We start from the raw sequence: 27,509 nt of genomic DNA, 5'->3' as shown, positions 1-27,509 counted from the left end.
ACCCTGGCATCAGGGAGGCGACACACCATCCTATTTGCAGCCACAGAATTTCCTGTCTGTCCCACTAACTGGTCTCCCATCTCCAGAGCTCTGTCTGACTTCACCTTAGCCCACTCTGCTTCAAGTCAGACCAAGTGCTGCAAACCTGGTTGCTTCTTTCTCCAGCACAATCATCTTTGTGCAGTCAGTTAGGAGCTGCAGCTGAACATACTTCCCACAGATGTAGTCCTGGCTTTCTATACGCTGCAATAGGAGCATACCACTGTTATAACTGCCATCCTGGCTGCAGTTATACAAAAGAAGAAAGTCACAAAAAATATCTTCTGTCACCTTCTACTTAGCATCCTCAACGAAGCCTCAAGTGAAAGCTTCAACATTGACCTTAAAATGCACCACTTGCATGTCAGGACACGGCCTCAAATGGGCGCTCCACTATACTTTTACACATTGGCTGTTGTGCCTCAATGAGCCGATCAAATTGCGCTTTTTAAAACTTTCTTGCTGCTGCTCTGCTCAGCCTCTTTTGCACATGCACAAGTTGCATCATTGTCCATGTATTTCTTTCTTCCCTAACATCCAAAAACCTGAAAAACACGTTGGCCGTTCCATTCTCAGGATTAGATTTTTTTCAATAAAATTATTAAACCTGAAGTGAATCCTTGGATGGATTGCATACTAACAATGAAGAATTGGCAGAGTTGCTTCTGCGTGCATATACTTAATGGAATTGTACATGAAGAGTGGTAGATAACTAATGTGAATCTTGAAAGTCGGAAGTCCTGCAGTGGTCCTAAAGACCGAGCATAGGTTTTTCAAATCATTTAGTAAGAAAAGTACCTAGTCTGCTCAAATTCCAAAAGATGAGGACTGACCCAATCAACCTTATTGGATTCCTTGAAAGAGTAATGGAGTTAAAGTTATACAGTACAGTAGACATCATGTATGTGGAGCCAGAGAACCAGTAGCAGAATGAATAGCAAATTGGCTGCATAACAATATAATGTGATCATATAATTAAGCGATTCTGTTATTCTGAGTATATGTTATTCTCTATTCATTTTAACAATTGAAAGGATAAATGGTGGATGTGATCAATAGGACAACAGACTTGTAGAATGTAAGTGTAATTGATGGACCTTCGACCCTTTTTCAGATAGTTGGGCCACAGTGCAATAAAAGAATTTCCATGAGTTATGGATTTGTATGACCAATTTGGTCAGCAGCACTTCGGCAATATCAATTGTATGTTGTTGATTAAGCTCTCAGTTGTAATTTGGTTATTTTGATTTAGATAATTAAACAAATTGGTGGTTTTGGTGTTTAGCTTATGCTTTAAATTTTGAACAGATCACATTTTGCAAAACTTAATGGACAAAAGATCTCTTGGCACCAATGAGTGAAGAGAGAACGACAGGTTTGCCCATGGTCAGGGCAATTGTCCTCGGCATACTGAATCATTCTGAAATCTGAAATCTTATTGGGTGCAGTTTATCGTGTTTCTGAGTTAAGTACATGGCTAAAGACATTAAGGATATTATTTCATGCAAAAATAATTAACTAGTTTCAAGGTAACATCTGGTTGTGTGATATTGTACGTTTGGACATCACTGCAATGTTATCCCCAGGTAATAAAAATGCTGGGTTTGGATAGTTAAAGGAAAATAATCCTGTTGTTATTAATAAGCATTTCATTTTAAAGTTGTGAATCCCTACCAACTAAGGCATGAGTGGACACATCCTGCAACATGTTTGGGCAACTAGTTTCAATTGAATTTTCTTCAGTATCATCTTGCATTTTGTATTTTAGCAGTGTAGGAGGTATGCACCCAGAATTTTTTCCTGCTTTGATGTTTGTTTCAGGAGACTTATGAATTGTTTCACTGGTGTCATTTATGCTGACCTGGATTGACATTGCTAGTATTTGTTTCTAAAATTAAAGAACCCATTTAATTTTGGTAATATTTATGCTTTGAATAATTTTGATAGCGATATGGCATCTGGTTGGGAACAGATGTCAATTGTTTAAAGACTATTGAAAGCGATGATCATAAGGTATTGTATACAACTTGCAAGTACTGAGACTTTATTGAAAGAACAGAATCCCATTGAATAGAATTAGTGGATGATTAAGATAACTTGCTCCAGGTATGCTGTGTATCAGGCTTGCCTTTATCTAGAATTGTCGGAAAATTAGCTTTGGTAGTTGGAGAGTCTAACTAACTGAAATTAGCCAATATGGCAACCATTCTGCCATTTCATCAAAGGAATTTCCTAAATTGATGGAAAATGAATTCCTTTATAAAAGTAAAAAATGGACAAAAAATACAATTAAATGGATGATCTCTTTTATAGCACAAGATGGCTGAGTTTCCAAGAATGGGAAAGTATGGAACAAGGGGCATAGTAAAACGATAACAGCCCAGTCATTTAAAGTAGACATGTATAGAAATTTATTTTTGCAGCGGATGGTGAATCTCTGGAATTTTCTAGTCCAGAGGGTCGTGGAGGAAAGATTATTAGTATTTAAGTAAACTTGAGTAAATTTCTGAAAGAGTGGGGAATTGAGAGCCATGGAGAGTTGGCACACAAGGAGATACTGGCAGCAGAGATCAGCCATGATCATATTGAATGACAGGACGGGCTTGAGCAGCCATATGGTCTACCTATGCTTTTATTGTTTTATTTTTGAGGGTTAAAGAACAGAATATAAAAGTACAAATCATTCAACTTTAATAGTCAATGGTACTTTATTGTTACCTGTAATGAGGCACAGTGAAATTCTTTTTTGCATTCAATTCAGCAAATCTTACTGTACATAAGTACAATCATACCCAAGTACAAGTATAAGAACAGTAGATTACAGTGAGGCATAACACAAGAATCATCATGTTTCTGTTTTATGAGTGCTAAGAATGGAATTCACCTTTTAAAATTAGGATTGAATTAATAATGGTTTGATAACTAAAACTGTGCCAGCTTCAACAATTCTATCTATTTTCTCCATCTCTGTAATGTGGGGGCCAATTATTTTAGTTGATCTGGAATGGGATCTAGACGGTATGCTATTACGCCACTTCCATCACTATGGAAGTAAATCCAAGTGCTTTTATACAAGGAATTGTGCATCAAGGGATTGTATGGGGCTCGTGCAACAACGAGGTTCAAAAAAACCCATTGATGAAACTGCTTTGGAAACATTGAACAAATGCTAAAGCCACAGCTCCCAACAATGATGTCTGTCAAAACTGAAGATTTGAAATGCTTTTGGTACTAGGGCTCACTCCAAATAATGCCACAACTTGGTTTTGCGGAACACCAGCTTGAAGTTGCCCTATCGCACGGGCCCTATCCAGATCAGTCAAATGTGGCATGCCGATTCTTGGAGCAGACACCTACTGACCACTGTAGCAGGGCCCATGCTCACAGATGCTGCCAATCAGGCACCTGATTGTCAGCACCTGGGGGTACCAGAAGCTCAAAACAAGAGTCAATAGCAACAGCAGAATAAGCTGTTTGGCATTGGCAGAGAAGATTTGGCAAATTTTTCATGGGCGCAACCCATATACTCAGCTCTGCTGCTCATCCCACAAATGCATGTTCCTTACAAATGTGGCACCATTTAAAATGGAAATAAACAGGCTTTCCAACGGTATGATTTATTGCCAAGAAGCATTGTTACAACAAAGAAATAATCTACCAAACACAAATTTCCTTACTTTTTGTGCTATGTTTTAGATAATAAATGCAGTTATACAACACAAACTGGTGTCTTATCAAGCTAGTCCTAAATGCCTGCATTTAGTCCATATCCCACTAAAAGATGCTTATCCATGAACGTGTCTACATATGTTTTAAACATTGTAATTGTACCTGCCTGTGGCCATTCGTTCCATAAATCTACTACCATCTGGAAAAGCGTGCCTCCCAGGTCACCTTTAAATCTTTCCCCTCTCGACCTAAACCTGTGTATTATCTAGTGCTGATATATCGCAAATAAAGATAAGCAATGGTTTCGGTTGTAGTGGGAATACAACTGAAATCTGGTTCATTTTCCTCTGGAGTTGTTTTAATGGAATTGCCATTTCTTCCCCAATTAATAAAAAAAAGTATTGCATTTAAATTTGTGGAGAGGTAAAAAATCAAGCTATTTTAGACCTTGCCTAAGTTGAGGATGAAAATTAATTAGAAACACACTTTTAATTACAGGTGCGCATAGCAGCAAACTTCATTATTCATGCTCCACCAGGAGAATTCAACGAAGTTTTTAATGGTAAGTCTTGTTAAATTGCTAATAATGTTTTTTTTTAATTCTTTGGGTCCCAATTTGAAAGTTTGATCATTTCCATTTAATTATGATCAAGTAAGGTCATAAGGAATAGGAGTAGAATTAGGCCATTCGGCCCCTGAGTCTACTCTGCCATTCAATCATGGCTGATCTATCTCTCTCACCTATCCCCATTCCCCTGCCTTCTCCCCATAACCCCTGACACCCATACTATCAAGTAAGAATCAATAATCAAGAAGTAGTGACTAATCTCAACGTGGTTATTCAATATTTACACCAAAGATCACAATTTTGAGAGGGAGAGGGAAGAAGTGCGTGGGTTGAGCTGGAGAAATCAGCATGCTGCTTACTTTCTTGCACTGCAGCATGTAACTGTATACTGATGAGATCCAAGATCCCAAAGGGCCACTGGAAAGAGAAAATGGGTTGTGTTCTCATCTGAATGGTAGTTTATTAATACCACCCCTTTCAGAATGGGTGTTCTATTGCTTTGATCCAAAGATGTTCTTTTTGAACTAATTTTAGTTCATAAGTTTAATTATTAATCCTACCCATGCAATTAGCAAAATTGATACCTCTGTTTCTGTTGGTAAATTGTCATGATAAAAAATAGCACGTGCATGTATACCATTATTTGAGTGTTTATTTCCAGTGAGTCGCCGTTTTATTTCTATTGGCCCTGCAAAAGGAAAGTAATAAATGCTCGAGTAGTCCATCTACAACTGTGATTATTATTGAGATTTTATCTGTGGCTCCTCAAATGTCATTTGCTTCTTTCATATGTTTTTATTTTGCTCTTTATTCACATTTCTACCAGTCTCTCCGTCATCTCACTTCTATCACTGTTCATGTCCCTGGTGAGATTGCGATACTGAAAAACAGCCTTGATTCTAAAGTTTCAGGAAATATAGCCATTTCCTTAAGGCACTCACTGCAAACCCCTGGGGGATTGTTGACTACGTAAAGTACATATTTATTTTTAGGATACTTTGAAAGTGCAATTTTAGGCTATGTATTTAAGTAATGAAATTATATTTTGCTATGTGTAATTTTATGGTACTAATTTGAATGCTTTTTACTCCTATAAATGCAGACAGTTAGCTGAACTTGTCTATATTAATCCTTAAATTAATGTTTTTTGTCTATTAATCACATCTATGAAATGTTCTTCCAGATGTGCGGTTGCTTCTCAATGAGGACAATCTTCTCAGGGAGGGTACCGCGCAGTAAGTAGACATACGGCTTAGTATGAGTGAACCTGCAGTAATTGTAGCAATGTTAGTAGGATTTTTGACAAACTTCATCAGTGCAAACAGTATTTTGAATTTGGGGAATTTTTCTTTTTCAATTTTGCTTGTTTTCTAATTACACTGGAAAGTTTATAAAATGATGTACTTGTAAGCCTTTGCTAGCTTTCGGCCAGTTGATCTATACATTTGTTTGGGGCTCCAGGACACTACAGGTGCAATTCAACTCACAATGGGGTCACGTTCCGATAAACCCGTCGCAAACCGAAAATATCGTACGTCGAACTGCATTTAATACACCTGATAACATGGCTGGAAGCGAGCTGCCGTTGCCCAGCGTTTGCACCATTGTAAAGTCGAAATAGCATAAGTCGAATCATCGTTAGTCGGGAATTTCATTGCATAAAACTGACTTAGCAAAAAGATCACCAATGATTTTTGCATATTTAATGTATTTGATACATATTGCCTGCCACCGTACATGAAAAGTAGCAAAAATGTGACTTTTTTGTGGATATTTTGTGCCTGTCAATGCAATGCCTTATTACTGTGTACTGCACTCTTTACATATAATTTTGTTTAAGGGACTTCATAACTCAGCCTATTCTACCCCTCATGATTTTACACTTGATCATTGTTTCTCTGTCTTCTGAATTTGGGATTAAAGTTTTCTACCTCTCTGTAATTCTGATGACTGTTTTAATGTTTTTAATGAATTTAAGTGCTTTTTATCAGATTTTTTTCCCATCACAGATCTTTTAAAAAAATGAAATTAACTGTACTTAGTAATTTGGACTTTCTGTAACCTTTCTTTTATTCATAATCTGATTCCAGTGCCTTTGCACAGTATAATGTGGACCAGTTTACTCCAGCAAAAATTGATGGTTATGATGATCAGGTATGAAATAATTTGTGGTCTTGCAACTGATGTTGAATTAACATGAACTGTAATTGGTAATGTAAATGTGATAGATTCATACAGCACAGGAATGGGACTTTCAGACAACTATGTACATGCCAAGTACTGTTTATCTCAACCAATCCTATTTAGCTATCTAAAGCACCTTGTATTTCGCTTGGGTAGTTTGCACCCCAGGGGTATGAACATTGACTTCTCTCACTTCAGATAGTCCCTGCTTTCCCTCTCTATCACCTCCCCTTCCCAGTTCGCCTACTAGTCTTCCTGTCTCCAATTACATTCTATCTTTGTCCCGCCCCCTCCCGTGATGCTGCTTGACCCGCTGAGTTACTGCAGCATTTTGTGTCTACCTATTTAATTATCCTTTGGTCTGTTGCCTTCTATGGCCTGGCATTTCAGGAGCTTATCTAGGGACTTTGATGTTGTGAGTGCCCATTCAGGCAACTCATTTCCGATTCCAATCACTCTCTGGGTGAAAGAGTTCTTCAGAATCCACTGCTTTAACCTATGTCTTTTACTTTTAGAAACCTTTGGTAAGGGGAAAGGTTTCCTCTTATCTACCTAATCCATGCCATTCAGAAATTTGTATTACTGAGGTGCCCCCATTTGCCACCTTTGTTCCCAGGGAAACAAATTTGAACCACTCAAGCTTGGTGTGTGTTGTCATTTCCCAAATACGTATTCCCAATTAAGAACTGAATTTGTTGGTCACCGGTGGCTTTTATTTTTAGGTAGCATCTGAGAAAGCCGTTCCCTCATGATCTGAATTACCTAGGAAATTTATGATAATTTCCATTTGTTTTTGCTGTTAATATTTATCCTCTAGGGGGTAATTTGGATGCAGTATGTTATTTTTGTGACTGAATTTAAACATTTTAAAAATTGCTTCCTATTCTGTTACCCACTTGATGAGAATAAATAATATTGTGCAATTCTGCTCTAATTAGAATTTACGATTCTACAGATAGATTTTGATTAATTTATTGAATATAAAAGCAGTTAGTTTTCAGGATATTCCTAACACTGTACAGTAGTTTGAACTTGTAAAATTGTTTTTTTCTGGGACCATTTATTATCTGCAAAAGTACTAACACTTTGAAAAGGTGACATCAGTGGTAAAGTGAAACACCAGATTTAATATTCACTCTTGAGGCATTGTTAAGAAAGCATTTAATGTATTCCTATATAATGCCCGTGGGGAAGATACCAGACAGCTGCTGTCTTAAACTGTTGCAGGCCCTGTGGTGCAAGTGGTCCATGCTGTTAATGGATACAGCATTTGCAGAGTCTGTTCCAGTGATAATGAAAGAATGATATAATTCCAAATCAGAACAAAGTATGACTTGGCAGTGTTATTGCAAGTGGAGTTTCCACGTATCTGTTGCTATTTTTTAACTGATCAAGCTCAAGTTTGGTTTGAGTCGACTTAGCAAGTTCTTTTAGTGCATCTTTACAGAAGACACTATGTTGGTAGTGGAGGCTTGTTCAGGACAGCACAGTAATTGTCAAGCATGTTGCTTAGACAGATTGTTTCGGGTTTCTTTAATGTCAATATTAAAGGTGGTTCTTCCTGTTTTTATTATATTTGTTATTGTGCTATGATGCACCTGAGTAACTTGCACATTTTCAAAAGGAGACCGAGCTAAGCTCCTTGCTTGTTATGAGTTAGCAATGACAGGTCAGCTGGATCGCTTAGGATTTAATATTCCTGGCCTTTAATATTCAATGCAGTAAATGTTTTAAATGGATAAACTTTTAACAAATGGATCACTAGATTTGTTTCACAGTAAATATCACTTGCACTTTTTAAAATCTCAATTAATTTATATTCTCAAATATAATGGTAGAATTTGACATTAATCTAGGACTGATATTCTAATTATTCGATATATTTTAATGCAAGATCTAGCTGATCATTTCATGATGAAATTCAATTTGCAAAGTAAAGAAAATAAGCCCCTCATTGTTTTCTTGCTCTTAATATGGTGCTGTTAATACTTCATTACAGGTGTTAATAACGGAGCACGGTGATCTTGGCAATGGTAGATATTTGGATCCCAGGAACAAGATCTCATTCAAATTTGACCATTTACGAAAAGAAGCAAGTGATCCTAAGCCCCATGATGTTGAGAATGCATTGGATTCCTGGCGAAGTGCCGTGGATACTGCCATGAGAGCATACGTAAAAGAACATTATGCAAATGGTGTCTGCACTGTCAGTATTTCATTCTGTATTTGCTCTGAATTAATAGCATTGAATAAGTGTTATTTATTACAACTATTTCCTTTTGTGTTCAACCAATTTCTTAACTTATCCAACTGACACTTTGTGGCTGTGATTTTGTTTTTCAGTTGAAAATGAGATAACTATCATTGTCATCTTGTTAAAGTACTTCTCAAAATAATATGTTCTGGATAAGATTATTTCCTTTCAATATTCTTCATCCAAGAGCAGTTTCCATTCCTAGATAATCACTGTTACCATCCTAATCATCTTGCAAAAAGCCTTTATTTCCTGTGCTGACCATTTTTATCTCTGCATTTTCATTGTGCTGTTGCCTTTTCATATTTAATCAGTATCTTGTATTCATTTTCTTTTGAAGAATACATCTGGATTCAGATTTTCTAATTAAATTCCAATGACATTGTCCAATTGATATTGACTATAACTTGTAGTATAAGAAAATAACTGCAGATCCTGGTATAAATCGAAGGTATTTATTCACAAAATGCTGGAGTAACTCAGCAGGTCAGGCAGCATCTCAGGAGAGAAGGAATGTTGACTATAACTTGTAGCATTCCATTCACAAAGGACGGCACAACATTATGATTAAATCTTCCAAAAGGGTCAATGATATTTAATGGAGAAAGTGGCATCTACCTTGTAGAGGCTGATTGCCATCTTTCTTGAAACCATTTCATACCTCCCTCTGGACTATGAGCCAACTATTGAATACCAGCCCATGGCATTCCATACATTTCCGTTTATCTTAATCTTTCTACCATAGCCTCTAACTTCAGGAGTCTCTGTCACCATCCACAGCCTCCCTGCACCCTCTTTCCAAGATCAGAAAGCAGGCCTGTCCTCATAGACCCAATTCTCTAAAATGTCATTTTCCTGTAGAGCTCATTTCTTTTCTACTTTCCTGTCCAAGTCCAGTGTGTGGCCCATTTCTGACATCCTTTGCCTTTTTGGTTTCATATCTGCAAGTTTCTCATTTTCATCAAAGATGGCCAATCCCTCTGCAGCTTTACATTCAGACATCTGGAGGGACATCCTTGTCAGAGGCCTAACCTGCTTCCCACTGCCACTTGTTCTGATATTGTGTAAGATATCTTAATTCCAGTCACTGTCCTCAAAATATATTATTACTCTGAGAACCTTTTCTTTTTAGACCATGCTTGTTTCTTTGTTGGATATTTAACCTACTTGGGTTCTTGTCTTGTGTGGTACATTGACTCATCCTTAACTAAAATATGTTGATGACTTTGCTGCCAGTCTCCATCCTTAGTCTTTGTAAAGTCTGTCTCCAGTTTTTATTTCCTGTAACTTTATCTCTGAACTACTTCCTACTTCTGCAAGGTTTCTTTCTATTTTCCCAGTTTCTGCATCTGTTATGATTCAATTTCTACACCTGTGCTTCTGGCTTGTCTTTATCTTCAACTGATGTTGACATAGCCTATTTCTTGCACTTCTTTTCTTAATCTTTCTTGTCCATTTGAGAAGCAGGATAAGATTGCCTTTCGTCTTGCCAGATAGCAAATTTAATGCATCATCCTCACCACCATTTCCTGCGTGTCTTGCCAAATAACATCACTGGTCTCATCTCCCCTTCAGTGTTCTCAAGGAACATTTATGTCAACACCCTCTCCTTTTCCTTATTCCATCAGTTCAACTGCAGGAGATACAATCTCTACCATTGTCCCTCTTTCCACCCCACTGTCCAGGGCTTCAACATTTACTTGTGGCAGTGTGGTTTATTTGGACTACTTTTCAAACTTCATTTGCAATTTCTAGAATCTAATTATTTTCTTTGGGTCATTTCAGATTAGGGTTCTGCTTTACCTACTTTGACACCCCAGACACAAGGAACTGCAGATGCTGGAATCTTGATGGAAAACACAGGGCTGGAGTAAATCAGCAGGTCTGGCAACTTGTTTGGGGGCCATGGACAACCATTGCTTTGAGTGGGAACATGAAGCATTGCCTCTCCATGTCCGCCAGAGATGCTGCTGACCCACTGAGTTACTCAACCACTCGTTGCTTTGACATTGCAGATGTTTGTTTCTTGTCCTGTTATTATGACCTTTCTCTTTATGCCACAATTTCTTTGTTATTTAATCTCCCTGCTTTTCACTCTCAGATTTTCTTTTTTTCTCTATCGTCCTATCTGATTTTCTTGATCTTAGAACCTGTATCTCTAATTTTCCTATCATTGACCTTAACCATTAACTCGTTTTCTCCATGGAGGCTACCTGATCTTCTGAGCAAGTCACCATTTTCTGGATTTTTTTCTTATTCCTAACATATTATAAATTTCATAAGTACAACATTTATGGTATTTAGTTTAAATTAAATTTCTTGTTTATCATGGGGTTTTTCAAACACAAATATCAGCAGCTGAAGTGCATTCAGTGGAAAATCTTATTTCTTTATAGAATGTGGTGCATTTGCTGCTTTCCTCATCAAAACACGTTTTGGTTGGAGTGCATCAATTTGTATTTCCATCCAAAAAAAAATCATTCCAGGCAATCCAGCAGATTTAAATTTAACACCTGGTCACCAAACAAATGTAATCATTAGAGAAACTTTGGGTTTTATTACATTTGCTTTGTGTGTTAATCACTTTATTTGGGTCATTCCAAGTTAAATTATGTTCTCTTTCCAGGTATATGGGAAAACCATTGGTGGCCATCAAACTATCATAGTATGCATTGAGAGTCATCAGTTTCAACCCAAAAATTTCTGGTATGTTGATCACTTCGTGCTGCAGTAATACCAGAGAAGTGTTATCACTTTTATAAGAGCAGCATTAAGGCAGAGGAATAATAGAAAACGCATTAAAGCTCCAGAAGAGGGAATGTATCTGCTGATCTAACCGCCTGACTATGAATGCTCAAATGATGCTATATCTTGCATTTCATTTTAATAAGTTTATTGCCGGTGCATTAAGCAGTCCTTTTTGGTTTTATTTAGTTCCCTGGAAGCAATATACGTGTTAGGGATTTTATAGCATTTTTATACTGAACACCTTTCACATCCTTTTGGGGGAGTAAGTAGGTCATATAATGAACATTTGACAATGAAGGGCAGTATTCTCTTCAGTCGCGCACAAGATTGCAAATTTAAAAATATTGCTTATGCCACATTTTATATTAGTTTTCTTGTTTTAATATTAATTATCCGATGAACTGAAATTTTTATGATATAATCCAAGTGTTCAATATTTTTTTACAATAAATATGTTGACTTTCCAAATATCCTAACTGCGTTTTTCTTTTGAGAAATTATTGCAGTTTGCACATCTGAAATACTGATGTTATCTTAATTTCTGTTAATTTACTAAGGAATGGACGTTGGAGATCGGAGTGGAAGTTTACTATCACTTCTTCATCGACTCAGGTGGAAGGCATTTTGAAGATTCAGGTTGGTAATGTTAAATGGTTGTGGATCATTCATAACCTATAATTAACTCCAGGTATTGTTCTTGAAGCCAAAATGAGCTTGCTGCAATGATGAAAAGGCTCTTGGGATCTAAATCATGGGATCTACCCCAATATAGAATAATTCAGCGGTGTTGATTTATAAACCCTGAAAATGTAAGAAAAGGTTGTTAAATGTCTATTAAAGCTATTGTTTTTTTAAAAATGCATTTTTATATTTTTTCATTTTGCATTAAATGTCTCAGACCAATTTGCCTTTCCTGGTATTTTAATGGACTTGAAGATCCAGATCAGACATTATGGCATTCTGTTACTTTTAATATGAACTGTGTTACAACTAGGCACTCATCCAACTTTTTATGCTTTATTACTTGTTACTCTAGTATTTAGTATGTAAAGATGTCCACTATTTTATGATCATTTTCTTTATGTGACCTCACTGACCTTCCAATGGAATCTAATCTAATTGATGTCATGAGTATTAAAGTATTACATGTAAAGTTCCAGCATGTTTGAAGTGAAGTAGTGAGAAATCTCCGAGTTGATTTGGTGAACTGGGACTCTCCCTTTAAATGGCCAGGTGATCATTGGTGGGCTGGGAATAGGTAGGGCAGGTGGGAGTCTCTGGGGCATGTAGATTTTTGTGACGCTCTTACTAGCCTAACGAATCATGCTTAAGTGTTTTTGCAGAAACCTCCTAGGGCCATCTTTTAATGTTGCTTTTCATTTAATCTGGTTGATGCACAAATTGCATTGGGGCTCTACAGTCATTTTCAAAACTGAATTAAGCTGCTGCATGTTCTGAATCTCTTTACCCCAGCTTGCTCCAAAATGATGAGCTGCACAAAGGTGTAGTATTAATTTTGGTCTCCTCTCCTGTATGTTCCAGAGTATCTTTATGCAGAAATTGATTTTTTTGAAACTTGATCTTGATTTGAAACTTAATGCAAATATTTTGTCTCTGGGATTAATAAAAATTGGGGAAATACGAAGGGGTTAGCTATTAGCAAGGAAATAGCAAAGGATTATTAAAAAAGGGGGTTTATTCACAAAATGCTGGAGTAACTCAGCGGGTCAAGCAGCAACTCTGGAGAGAAGGAATGGGTGACGTTTCAGGTCGAGACCCTTCTTGACCCGAAAGGTCACCCATTCCTTCTCTCCAGAGATGCTGCCTGACCCGCTGAGTTACTCCAACACTTTGTGTCTACCTTTGATTCAAACCAGCATCTGCAGTTTTCTTTCCCAACCATTTATGCTTGCTCTGCTTATAAATGACCAAGAGATGTTACTGTCTTGGATGAACCTGAAATTCAAGTGCTGGTCCCCTGACTGGAAGGTTGTATTTTAATCTATGATTATTGAATCACCAACGATGGATGTTTTGTTTTATTAAATCTGTTATTAGAAGATAGTGATCTGTTAACACTTTGCACCACATTTTAATGTGAAATGAGGATCCATCTATATTATTTAGCTCCAAGATCAGTTTGTGGTACTGTGGTCAGGATGTAATCACAGAAATCTGTATCATAGAAAATTTGATAATGCAGATTCTTATGCTTGAAATTGTCCCTTTAAAAAGCAGATTTACAAAAACAAAACGCTGTAGATGTTGGAAAACTAAAATAACAAGAAAAGCTGAAGGTACCTGAACCAAGTATTGTCTGTGGATTACAAGATCGAGTTCAGATTGATGCCCTTTCATCAGAATTTATGCCATTGACCTGAAACATTCCTCAATGTTATTTAACCCAGGCGTTTTCTGTTTTTCTTTTTGGTTAAATTTGGTTTTAAGTTTTTGGTTCTCAAGTTTTGCTGGAGCTAAATTTAAAGTTGTTTCCCTTTTTATTTGTAAGGGTGGGAGAAGGAAGGTGTTTCTTATGTGGTCACATTTTGGTGTATCTAATAAGAATTGCATATTGAAATTGGACATCCAAACCTTATGTTTTTTTCCCCAGGTTCATTATTATGAAGATGGCAATGTTCAACTGGTCAGTCATAAAGATGTACAGGAAACTTTGTCTGTCACTGTAAGTAAGACCATAGTTTGGTATACTGCCTTTTCTCTTTGTATCTTTGATACTTTTTCCCCATGCACAAATCTTGGGTTTGAGAATTTCTCCTGTGTATATATTTATTTGTGCACTACATATATATTTTTGCATATAGAAAGGTATATGCTGGTAATTTACCTGCCACGCATAACTGCGCCATACACCTTTTGCTACTGGCTTCTCTCTCCACCTACTATTTTATTGAAAGCACAGTCTTATATATAACATATAACATATAACAACTACAGCATGGAAACAGGCCTGTCCGGCCCTACCAGTCCACGCCGACCATTCTCCCTGACCTAGTCTCATCTACCTGCACTCAGACCATAACCCTCCAATCCCCTCCTATCCATATACCTATCCAATTTACTCTTAAATAATAAAATCGAGCCAGCCTCCACCACTTCCTCCGGAAGCCCATTCCATACAGCCACAACCCTCTGAGTAAAGAAGTTCCCCCTCATGTTACCCCTAAACCTTTGTCCCTCAATTCTGAAGCTATGTCCCCTTGTTGGAATCTTCCCCACTCTCAAAGGGAAAAGCCTACCCACGTCAACTCTGTCCGTCCCTCTCAAAATTTTAAAAACCTCTATCAAGTCCCCCCCTCAACCTTCTACGCTCCAAAGAATAAAGACCCAACCTGTTCAACCTCTCTCTGTAGCCTAAGTGCTGAAACCCAGGCAACATTCTAGTAAATCTCCTCTGTACCCTCTCCATTTTGTCGACATCCTTCCTATAATTTGGCGACCAGAACTGCACACCATACTCCAGATTCGGCCTCACCAATGCCCTGTACAATTTCAACATTACATCCCAACTTCTATACTCGATGCTCTGATTTATAAAGGCAAGCATACCAAACGCCTTCTTCACCACCCTATCCACATGAGATTCCACCTTCAGGGAACAATGCACAGTTATTCCCAGATCCCTCTGTTCCACTGCATTCCTCAATTCCCTACCATTTACCCTGTACGTCCTATTTTGATTTGTCCTACCAAAATGCAGCACCTCACACTTATCAGCATTAAACTCCATCTGCCATCTTTCAGCCCACCCTTCCAAAAGGCCCAAGTCTCTCTGTAGACTTTGAAAATCTACCTCACTATCAACTACTCCACCTATCTTAGTATCATCTGCATATTTACTAATCCAATTTGCCACACCATCATCCAGATCATTAATGTAAATGACAAACAACAGTGGACCCAACACAGATCCTTGTGATCAGCTGTCCAGGAGTGCCAGCAGATCTCTGAAACCTTGCCCAAAGGCTGATTCATCATCCAAGTAAACATAGATGATATATTGGCTGAAAACTCTGCTGGGAAAAGCATCGGTCCCTTCCCAATGCTATCCCTATGTAAGTATTCCAATAGGATTTCTAAATAGCAAATGAAAATTGTAGCTGATCTTATCCTTCCCCCATGCCTTTAGATCAAGGACAGACTATAGTGCCCTCCATAATGTTTGGGACAAAGACCCATCTTTTATTTATTTGCCTCTATACTCCACAATTTGAAATTTGTCATAGAAAAAATCACATGTGGTTAAAGTGCACATTGTCAGATTTTAATAAAGGCCATTTTTATACATTTTGGTTTATTTCAGGGCACCATAATTGTTTGGGACACAGCAATGTCATGTAAATGAAAGTAGTCATGTTTAGTATTTTGTTGCATATCCTTTGCATGTAATGACTGCTGAAGTCTGCGATTCATGGACATCACCAGTTGCTGGGTGTCTTCTTTGGTGATGCTCTGCCAGGCCTGTATTGCAGCAATCTTTAGCTTATGCTTGTTTTGGGGGCTTGTCCGCTTCAGTTCTCTCTTCAGCATATAAAAGGCTCAACTTTGTATCAGTTACTGCTATGTTTCAGATTTCTTCCATTTTCATGTGGAAGTGCTTTAACTTTAATCCTATCATATCATATACATACAGCCGGAAACAGGCCTTTTCGGCCCTCCAAGTCCGTGCCGCCCAGTAATCCCCGTACATTAACACTATCCTACACCCACTAGGGACAATTTTTTTATTTTTTTTTACATTTACCCAGCCAATTAACCTACATACCTGTACGTCTTTGGAGTGTGGGAGGAAACCGAAGATCTCGGAGTAAACCCACGCAGGTCACGGGGAGAACGTACAAACTCCTTACAGTGCAGCACCCGTAGTCAGGATCGAACCTGCGTCTCCGGCGCTGCATTCGCTGTAAAGCAGCAACTCTACCGCTGCGCTACCGTGCCGTCCTGATGTGCATGACTATGCCGATGGTGCCCATAGCTACGCCTTGGAATTGAAGGAAGTGTGAGGAGTCGAAGGAGAAGTTGTTGAGGGTGAGGACCAGCTCCTCTAAGCAGAGGAGAGTGTTAGCAGAGGGAAATTGGATGGTTCTGCGGTAGGGGAAGAAACAGGGCTTTAAGGCCTTCCTGGTGGGGATGGAGGTGTGGAGTGACTGAACGTTCAGAGTAACGATGAGGGAGTGGGAGCAGGAAAACGGAAGTCATTCAATTCCATGAATTCAACTTCACCACCAATTTCCATCCTGCACTCAAAAAATTGAGATGCTGCTTGTCCCGCTGAGTTACTCCAGCTTTTTGTGTAAATCTTCAGTTTAAACCAGCATCTGCAGTTCCTTCGTACACGAGTGTGAAAGGGTGAGCAATGGTTGGTGTGGACTAATGAGCTGAAGGTCTTTTTTTTTTCATGCTGTACCAATTCATAGAAAAATAGATGCAGGAGTAGGCCATTCAATATGATGGCTGATCATCTAAAATCTAAAATTCCTGCTTTTTCCCCATATCCCTTGATTCCTTTAGCCCTGAGCTAAATCTAACTCTCTTAAAATATCCAATGAATCGGACTCCACTGCCTTCTGTGGCAGAGAATTCCACAGGTTCACAACTCTCTGGGTGAAGAAGTTTTTTCTCATCTCAGTCCTAAATGGCCTACCCCTTATTCTTAAACTGTGATCCCTGGTGCTAGACTTCCCCCAACATCGGGAACAATTTTCCTGCATCTATAAGATCCCCTCTCATCCTTCTAAATTCCAGCGAACACAAGGCCAGTCGACCCATTCTTTCATCATATGTCAGTCCCACCATCCTGGGAATTAACCTGGTGAACCTATGCTGCACTTCCTCAATAGCAATAATGTCCTTCCTCAAATTAGGAGATCCAAATTGCACACAATACTCCAGGTGCGGTCTCATCAGGGCCCTGTACAACTGCAATAGGACCTCCTTGCTCCTAAACTCAAATCCTCTCGCAATGAAGGCTAACATGCCATTAATTTTCTTCTCTGTCTGCTGTTACCTGCATGCTTATTTTCAGTGACTGATGTACAAGCACACCCAGGTCTTGTTGCGATCCCCTTCTCCTAATCTGACACCATTCATATAATAATAATCTGCCTTCTATTCTTGCCACCAAAGTGGATAACCTCATATTTATCGACATTATACTGCATCTGCCATGCTTCTGCCCACTCACCCAACCTATCCAAGTCACCCTGCAGCCTCATAGCATCCTCCTCGCAGCTCACACTGCCACCCAGCTTTGTGTCATCCGCAAACTTAGATGTTACATTTAATTCCCTCGTCTAATTCGTTAATATATACTGTAAACAACTGTGGTCCCAGAACCTAGCCTCGCGGCACCCCACTAGTCACTGCCTGCCATTTTGAAAAGGACCCATTAATTCCTACTCTTTGCTTCCTGTCTGCCAACCAGTTTTCTATCCATGTCAATACCCTACCCCCAATACTATGTGCACTAATTTTGCCCACTAATCTCATGTGTGGGACTTTGTCAAAGACTTTTTGAAAGTCCAGATACACCACATCCACTGGCTCTCCCTTATCTTTCTAATTGTTACATCCTCAAAAAATTCCAAAAGATTAGTCGAGCATGATTTCCCCTTCATAAATCCATGCTGACTTTGACTGATCTCGTCACTGCGAGACCTTTCTTCAGACTAACGTCGGGGGAGGGAAATAGCTAGATAAGGAAGCGTGAAGGTGTGAAAACAGGGCAAAGGGAATGAGGATCAAGGAAAATGTAGAATAGATCATTGTTAGCTGGGCGAAGGTAACAACAAATCAAACGGGGATAATGTAGTCAGACAGAAAGACTGGTTGGAGAACAGTGAAGGGGGAGGGATGGAGAGAGAAGGAAAGCATGGGTTACTTGAAGTTTGAGAAGTCAATGTTCATACCGCTGGGGTGTAAACTGCCCATGTGAAATATGAGGTGCTGTTCCTCCAATTTGTGCTGGGCCTCTGCCAATGGAGGAGGCCCAAGACAGAAAGGTCAGTGTGGGAATGGGAGGAAGTTGGTGTCCAACAACCGGGAGATCAGGTAGGTTCAGGCGAACTGAGCAGAGGTGTTCAGCGAAACGTTTGCCAAGCCTGTGTTTAGTCTCACCAATATACAGGAGTCCACACCTGGAACAGCGGATACAGTAGATTTAACCCTGGTCCTGATTTAATTTTAGTAAATCTGCACTGGATTCTTCCAAGGGCAACATCTGCTGAAAATGTGGTGCCCAGCTACTTGCAATATTCCGGTGCAGTCTAACCTGACCTTTGGTTGTGATGTGACTCGAGTACAAGGGGACAAAAGTTGCCTAGTAGTTTAAGCCAGCATCCCATTGCCTTTTGTAATATTACATGGTGTCCAGTTACACATCTGTAAATTTATTTGGACCTCTTGTTCACGAGCATTTCAGCCACTACATAGAAAGTATTATGATCCAAAGAATATTATATCATCATGATCTTCCCAGAAATCCATTTGGCGTAGTTTTGTTCATTTCAATCTGTTAGCATTTCTTTGAAAGTGCAGGTAGTTCTGCTGTAATGTGTTTCCATAACCAAATTGGATATAACATGAGTGAATTAGGAAAACTATTTGCAATATGTTGGTTGAATTGGTTGTAACAGTGGAGAGAAGAACATATAGACTGAATGATACTTTATCACATGTGATGTCTCATCTTGGCTATTTTAGATGACTGAGAAACCAGGAAATTATAAACAAATGAACGTAATGTCTATTGTCAGGATAATACCTGTATATTCGTTATTGCAAGTCTGAAACTCAAGCCTCTAAACCCTGGTTTTTCTATTGACATGATTTTCATCTTTGTCACATTATTTTCGATACAGAAGATTTCTAAGAAATGAAACTGTTTCTGTCTTGCCCACAAACTTGGACATATAGCTTTTATTCACAGCTGTTATATTATTTATAAAATCGTAAATAGTTTTAGTCTCAACACTTTATTGCAGGATCCTAACATTGACATCCTGTAAACAATAAACAATAGACAATATGTGCAGGAGGAGGCCATTCGGCCCTTCGAGCCAGCACCGCCATTCAATGTGATCATGGCTGATCATTCTCAATCAGTACCCCGTTCCTGCCTTCTCCCCATACCCCCTGACTCCGCTATCCTTAAGAGCTCTATCCAGCTCTCTCTTGAATGCATTCAGAGATTTGGCCTCCACTGCCTTCTGAGGCAGAGAATTCCACAGATTCACAACTCTGACTGAAAAAGATTTTCCTCATCTCAGTTCTAAATGGCCTACCCCTTATTCTTAAACTGTGGCCCCTTGTTCTGGACTCCCCCAACATTGGGAACAAGAAGGGTCTCGACCCGAAACGTCACCCATTCCTTCTCTCCCGATATGCTGCCTGACCTGCTGAGTTACTCCAGCATTTTGTGAATAAATTGGGAACATGTTTCCTTCCTCTAACGTGTCCAACCCCTTAATAATCTTATACGTTTCGATAAGATCTCCTCTCATCCTTCTAAATTCCAGTGTATACAAGCCTAGTCGCTCCAGTCTTTCAACATATGATAGTCCCGCCATTCCGGGAATTAACCTAGTAAACCTACGCTGCACACCCTCAATAGCAAGAATATCCTTCCTCAAATTTGGAGACCAAAACTGCACACAGTACTCCAGGTGTGGTCTCACTAGGGCCCTGTACAACTGCAGAAGGACCTCTTTGCTCCTATACTCAACTCCTCTTGTTATGAAGGCCAACATTCCATTGGCTTTCTTCACTGCCTGCTTCCTTTCAGTGACTGATGCACTAGGACACCCAGATCTTGTTGTACGTCCCCTGTTCCTAACTTGACACCATTCAGATAATACTCTGCCTTCCTATTCTTACCACCAAAGTGGATAACCTCACACTTATCCACATTAAACTGCATCTGCCATGCATCCGCCCACTCACACAACCTGTCCAAGTCACCCTGTAACCTCATAGCATCTTCCTCACAGTTCACACTACCACCCAGCTTTGTATCATCTGCAAATTTGCTAATGGTACTTTTAATCCCTTCATCCAAGTCATTAATGTATATTGTAAATAGCTGCGGTCCCAGCACCGAGCCTTGCGGTACCCCACTAGTTACTGCCTGCCATTCTGAAAGGGACCCATTTATCCGCACTCTTTGCTTTCTGTCTTAAATTCAGTATCTGCTTAGGCCTACTGTCACCTGCTTAGCTATTTTTCTAACTGGGTCAATAATTTGTCATCTTTTCCCTCGGGTTCTATATTGGTTAACAATCTAGAGTATTTGTTTCAAATCTTTTCTGCATATTCTTATAAATTACAACCATAAGCATTGTCCTGTCTGCTTCTTCAAAGACTTAAGATCAAAAATTCAATTGGTTTGCCAATTTTGCCCTACCATTTACAAATAAAGGCTGACATAATGTGATCCACTGAAAACTTTCAATGTGTTCAATAAATAACATTCGATGTATGTAATATCCTGACAATAGACATGTTGATTTGTCTAGAATTTCAGTTTCCATCATCTTAAATAACAAGCATGAGCTAGCCTTCCTCTTCCAGTCGGTATGTAATTTGGTCTTCTCCCCACTGTATCCCCTTCCCCGAACCCCAAATAATAAAAGCATCCTGCTGTATGTGGTTTTACACTCTGCTTCGTCACCACTATTACTACGTGACCTATACTTGCCATTTTATTTCTTCTAAGATCCTCTTCTGTTGTAACCATTATCACTGCCTCTTGCTCTATTTGTGGGTGCCTGCTCTCTTTGTGGGCACATGCCAAAATCATTATCTACTGGCTGCTTCTAGAAAACATCTAAATTGTTTTGCTCTCTTTTACAGAATGAAGCCCAGATGGCTAAAGAATTCACAAAACTTGTAGAAACTGTAGAAAATGAATACCAGGTATGAATGATTAAAAGAATATTTGGTCATCCCAATAGATATTTGAACTGAGTTCTTATTGTTGCAGATCTGTTTGGCATAAATTTCTGGCTGACATTCTGTCTAGTCAATCAAAACAAAAACTTTGCAGTTGTCAAGCTTTTGCTTGTTTGGAACTTATCTCTGTATTTTTAAATCTGGGGCATTAATGAGTATTGGTGCTTCTGACTATTTTTAACTGATTTTCTAATTATTTTGCTCCATTGCAAAGAAGCAAAATCCGCATCCAGTTGTCACTGTTGCCTTGAATGGTCAGTGTTGGAGAAGCTAGGCCACAGCCTCAGATTAGTTGAGCATTTTTACATCCTCTTCACAAACATAATCAGTGAGCAAAGTAGTTGTAATCTACATGAAAATATCCATTCAGCATTGGAATATAGCTTCTAATTGACTTCAGGAGTCAGACTTACAATTTGAAAATATGTTCATTAGATCTCTGAACTGATTTGCTAAATTACTCAATTTTAAATTGGATTATATTGTCCATATTGTTTGATCTTCAAAACATTTCCAGTTGATTGAGCGCAAGTCAAATTAAGTCTTGTTTATGTAATATGTATATATATTATTCTTATGGTATTCTTTCTATTTGCATGATTAACTTTTAGAATTTTCATGATAAACTGAAAATGAAAAGACAGCAGATGCTGGAAATTTGAATTAAAAATTTTAAAAAACAGCTGCAGGAAGAGGTTAATGTTTCAGGTTGAAGTTACTTCAATCAGAAGTGGGCTAGTGAGAAAATGTTAGTTTAAAGCTGTGGAGAAGGAATAGATACAACCTAATAGAAGCAGGCGAGGGTTGTCAAAGTAATCCCTCTGAAATTGGATGGTGAGGGAAGTTTGGGAAAATGAACAGGCTATCATGTTCAATCTGTGAAATGTGGATCAGAGCTGTTAATACCTGAAACCCAAAGGCAATACTGGAAATTCCCAGCAAGTCAGGCAATGTTTCTCCTGTAACTACCTTGCAGACCATCACTGTTCAGTCCAGAGAGCAACCCTGAACTTCTGGTTGCCTGTGGCTTTAATTCTCCATCACACGCCCACATTAACTTGTCTGTCTGTGGCCTTCTGTGCTATTCCAATGAACAACATCTCATCTTTCATCTGGACATGCTGCAGCTTTGAGACCAAATATTGAATTAAAAAAATTTAGGCAGCTTGCTTTTTCTATTTCTATCAGAATTAAGTCTGTATCCATCTGGAATATAAACTCAGTTTTTCTCTCCACGGATACTGTTTGATTTGTTGAGCATTTCCAGCATTCTTCTCTTCGTTTTAGTGATGGGTTTTACCTGTGTTTCACTGCCTTAACTTCCCTTTGCTTTCTCTCTAATCATCTAGATATCTCTATAGACAATAGAAGGTCACAAAATGCTGGAGTAACTCAGCAGGTCAGGCAGCATCTCATGAGAGAAGGAATGGGTGACGTTTCAGGTCGAGACCCTTCTTCAGACTGATGTCAGGGGGCGGGACAAAGGAAGGATATAGGTGGAGACAGGAAGATAGAGGGAGATCTGGGAAGGAGGAGGTGAAGAGAGGGACAGAGGAACTATCTAAAGTTGGAGAAGTCAATGTTCATACCTGGGCAAGCTGCCCAGGCGAAATATGAGGTGCTGTTCCTCCAATTTCCGGTGGGCCTCACTATGGCACTGGAGGAGGCCCATGACAGAAAGGTCGGAATGGGAGGGGGAGTTGAAGTGCTCGGCCACTGGGAGATCAGTTTGGCCAACGCGGACCGAGCGAGCGAAGCGATCACCGAGCCTGCGTTTGGTTTCACCGATGTAAATAAGTTGACATCTGGAGCAGCGGATGCAATAGATGAGGTTGGAGGAGGTGCAGGTGAAGCTCCGTCTATAGACAATAGGATCATCTCAGCCCTCCAGGCTTCACCTGATTGGAGAGATTCAAAGTCTCCAATTTAAAGCTAGTTTATTTTCTCACTTTCCCAGTTGTGATGAAAGTTCTTAACTAAAATGTTAACTCAGTTATTCTCCTCAACAACTCTCACCACCATCTACAGCTCCATCCTAGACAGCAAGAAATTGCAAAGAATTGTGGACGCAGCCCAGACGATCACACGAACGAACATCCTTTCCAATGAATCCATTTATACCTCACGCTGCCTCGCCACGGCCAGCAGCATAAGTTTGAAAATGGCACAAATTGGAGGAGTTGCAGATAGTGGGGGAGTGCTGTTAGAAGATACAGTAGGATATAATCAGCTGCAGAAATAAGTGAAGAAATGGCAGATAGTTTAACCCGACCTCCGGTGTGAGGTCTTGCACTTTGGGAGGTTGAATATAAGAGTGTATGCAGTTAATGGCAAAGCCCTTAATAGCATTAGAGTGCAGAGGGAGCATGGAGCCCAAGTTCATTGTAAAGTGTACAGTATGCCTATCTTCATTACAAGGGACATTGAATATAAGAGTCAGGAAATCTTGATGCAGCTCTAAGACTTTGGTTAAGGTGCGTTTGGAGTATTGCATGTGTCATGGTCACCCCATTGCAGAAAAGATGTTGCGGCTTTGGGGAGGTACAGAGGAGGTTTACCAGAATGCTGCCTGGATTAGAGGGTTGCAGCTACCAGGAGAGGTCTGATAGATTTGCATTGTTTTCTCTAGAATGTTGGAGATTGAGGGGAGACTTGATAAAAGTATATCAAATTATGGATAGACGGTCAGAACCTTTTTCCTTGGTGGAAATGTCCAACACGAGGGCCTAGCTCTAAGGTGAGAGGGGACATGTAATGGAGTTGTGCAGGACCAGTTTGTTTTGTAGTGCTGGGGCCTGGAGCGCATGGCCAGGGGTGGTGATGAAAGCACACATGGTAGAGGCTTTAACAGGCCTTTGGACGGGCACATGGAAGTTCAAGGAATTTGGGGAAATGGGTCATGTACAGGCAGATGAGATAAGTAACTTCATGTTCGGCATGAACCTTATGAATTGAAGGGCCCATTTCTGTGCTGCTCTGTTCTATATTCTATTGGGCATGAAGACAAAATAAAGAAAATAATTTCTTTAACTTTCCAATCAAGGTCAGTGACCTCTTTCAAATGAATAAGCTATGCATGCATTGGCCTTCGTCATCGGGATTTTTGTGATTCACCCTTGGATTCAATGCTCAGTTGAGTGGCTGAGCAAACATTGAGATGTACTAGTATCTGACATCTAGAGCATTGCTGACCTCTGCACCTGTATATTTTGACGCTGGTCAGAAAGGCACACTGCTATTAGTTGGTGGTTCTCTACAGGACATTGGCTTGTAGATTGGTCCATTCTGACCCATCGTTCATACTTTATTTGTAAATGACCTGGCAAATTATTCTTAACAACTTCTCCTTTGACTCCTCCCACTTCCTCCAAACCAGAGGCGTAGCTATGGGCACTCGCATGGGCCCTAGCTACGCCTGCCTCTTTGTCGGGTACGTCGAACAATCCCTGTTCCAGATGTACACCAGCCCCATCCCCGAACTCTACCTCCGCTACATTGACGACTGTATTGGTGCTACCTCTTGTACCCATGCAGAACTCACTGACTTCATACATTTTACCACTAATTTCCATCCTGCTCTTAAATATACTTGGACCATCTCTGACATCTCCCTACCATTTCTGGATCCCACCATCTCCATCACAGGAGACAGGCTAGTGACTGACATCTACAACAAACCCACTGACTCCCACAGCTATCTGGACTACACTTCTTCCCACCCGGTCTCCTGCAAAAAGACTATCCCCTACTCCCAATTCCTCCGTCTACGCCGCATCTGCGCCCGGGATGAGGTGTTTCACACTAGGGCATCGGAGATGTCCTCATTCTTCAGGAAACGGGGCTTCCCCCCTTCCATTATAGATGATGCTCTCACTAGGGTCTCTTCTACATCCCGCAGCTCCGCTCTTGCTCCCCCACCCCCCATTTGTAACAAGGACAGAATCCCTCTCGTTCTCACCTTCCACCCCATCAGCCAGTGTATCCAACAAATCATCCTCCAACATTTCCGTCACCTACAACGGGACCCCGCTACTGGCCGCATCTTCCCATCCCATCCCCTCCCCTCTCTGCGTTCTGCAGACACCGTTCCCTCCGTAACTCCCTGGTCCACTCGTCCCTTCCTACCCAAACCACCCCCTCCCCGGGCACTTTCCCCTGCAACCGCAGGAGATGCAGCACCTGTCTCTTTACCTATCCCCTCGACTCCATCCAAGGACCCAAACAGTCTTTCCAGGTGAGACAGAGGTTCACCTGCACCTCTTCCAACCTCATCTATTGTATCCGCTGTTCCAGATGTCAACTTCTAGACATCGGCTAGACTAAACACAGACTCGGCAATCGTTTCGCTCAACACCTTCGCTCAGTTCGCCTTAACCAACCTGATCTCCCGATGGCTGAGCACTTCAACGCCCCCTCCCACTCCCAGTCTGACCTTTCTGTCATGGGCCTCCTCCAGTGCCATAGTGAGGCCCACCGCAAATTGGAGGAACAGCACCTCCTATTTCGCTTGGGCAGCTTACAACCCAGCGGTATGAACATTGACTTCTCTAACTTTAGGTAGTTCCTCTGTCCCTCTCTTCCCCTCCCCTTCACACTTCTCCCACTGTCTTCCTGTCTCCACCTATATCTTATCTTTGTCCCGCCCCCCTGACATCAGTCTGAAGAAGGGTCTCGACCCGAAACGTCACCCATTCCCTCTCTCCTAGATGCTACCTGACCCGCTGAGTTACTCCAGCATTTTGTGATACCTGGCAAATTATTCTTGTGGACTACTGTTATTTGTGGAATCTTGAATTTATTTACTCTTCTTTTTCAGACTGCCATCAATGAAAACTATCAGACCATGTCAGACACTACATTTAAAGCCTTGCGCCGACAACTCCCAGTCACCCGCACCAAAATCGACTGGAACAAGATCCTGAGCTACAAGATTGGCAAAGAGATGCAAAATCTTTAGGAGGCAGTTTTGCATGACTGGATAATTTTCGTGTCTGTTTTAAAAAGGTCTGGTCTCACGTGTGAAATTGTTAAATTACATTTATAAATAATTTGGGAAATTGCCTCATAACCTTATTTTAATACACTTTCAGTTGAACACCATTCGCGCTCATGACAGATTTACTGTGCACAAAGCACATGGCTTTCAATGCAGCATTTTCCTTTCTAACAATGTTAAAATACTTATGGTTTACTCAATGTGACTGTTTTCATTTTTAATGTTTGTTCCTTTCTTAAGCATTCATACGGCCATCATGGTTAGTTGCCATATTTGTTTACATTACCATGGTGAGACCATGCCTTTTTTGTTTTGTTTTTTTATCCTGCTTTACATTATGTTGCTGAGGATTGAAGCAAATTTTAATTTGAACAGATTTGGCCTACTTCTTCCCAGGAACGTTATTTAGGTGAACGGTTACTAATCATTTATATCTAAGATGTATCCCATCATAGATTGCAGGTGACTTCCACGTTAATTTCTGAACTTGCCTTTATTCTCCACAGAGATTCTGTTCAAGGGGTAAATGACATGGGGCAGAAAATACTGAATTAATGGGTAAATAATTCAAGGTGGTTAGTAATGTTTACGCTTTACTGACATGAACTGTCTCAGATGTAGTTAATATTTCTTGCAAAAATATACATAAAATGCAGTTACTGCTTTGTGCCCACATAAACTCCTCCAATGAGCTGTGTATTAAAAGTTGCCCATGTTATTTTTTATGAAACAGACACAACTGTACCAGAACAAGACACATTGTAATATAAACCTGTATTCATTAATTTGTGTGCCAGCCTGTTTTATTTCATAGCAATGACATTCTTTTAGTCTTCAATGTGCTTTGTATATAATACATTTGTAAATGACAATTAAAATTGTCATTTGATAAATCGAGAATACATTTCTGAAAGAAATGCATGGACATGGCAACAATTGCAGTGCCAAGTGCCCTTTCCCAAGTTTGCTGTGGTTTGATGTAAATATTATTTTAGTAATCTAGAAATCAAGGCTGAAGTTGTACTGTTAATGAAAGAGTTTAGGATGCACCTTGACTGTTTTAATAAAATCGGGAAACTTGTCCC

At 39.8% G+C, this 27,509-nt stretch overlaps 1 protein-coding gene across 1 annotated transcript in view; it reads left to right on the top strand.

Annotated features, from left to right (window-relative positions):
• The window catches only part of LOC144603739 (F-actin-capping protein subunit alpha-2), a 43,339-nt gene extending 16,130 nt beyond the window's left edge, over nucleotides 1–27,209 (top strand). The window contains exons 2-10 of the mRNA XM_078417438.1: nucleotides 4,207–4,270; nucleotides 5,460–5,511; nucleotides 6,367–6,430; nucleotides 8,460–8,666; nucleotides 11,341–11,420; nucleotides 12,020–12,098; nucleotides 14,074–14,145; nucleotides 21,330–21,392; nucleotides 26,245–27,209. Coding sequence (XP_078273564.1) covers nucleotides 4,207–4,270; nucleotides 5,460–5,511; nucleotides 6,367–6,430; nucleotides 8,460–8,666; nucleotides 11,341–11,420; nucleotides 12,020–12,098; nucleotides 14,074–14,145; nucleotides 21,330–21,392; nucleotides 26,245–26,385 — 822 coding nt within the window. The 3' untranslated portion in view covers nucleotides 26,386–27,209. The remainder of the gene's footprint in view (nucleotides 1–4,206; nucleotides 4,271–5,459; nucleotides 5,512–6,366; nucleotides 6,431–8,459; nucleotides 8,667–11,340; nucleotides 11,421–12,019; nucleotides 12,099–14,073; nucleotides 14,146–21,329; nucleotides 21,393–26,244) is intronic.
• The last annotated feature ends 300 nt before the right edge of the window (nucleotides 27,210–27,509 follow it).

This window comes from Rhinoraja longicauda, chromosome 20, assembly GCF_053455715.1.
Source record: "Rhinoraja longicauda isolate Sanriku21f chromosome 20, sRhiLon1.1, whole genome shotgun sequence".
In the NCBI taxonomy this organism is placed as follows: Eukaryota; Metazoa; Chordata; class Chondrichthyes; order Rajiformes; family Arhynchobatidae; genus Rhinoraja; species Rhinoraja longicauda.
This window is presented reverse-complemented; position numbering and strand designations above follow the sequence as displayed.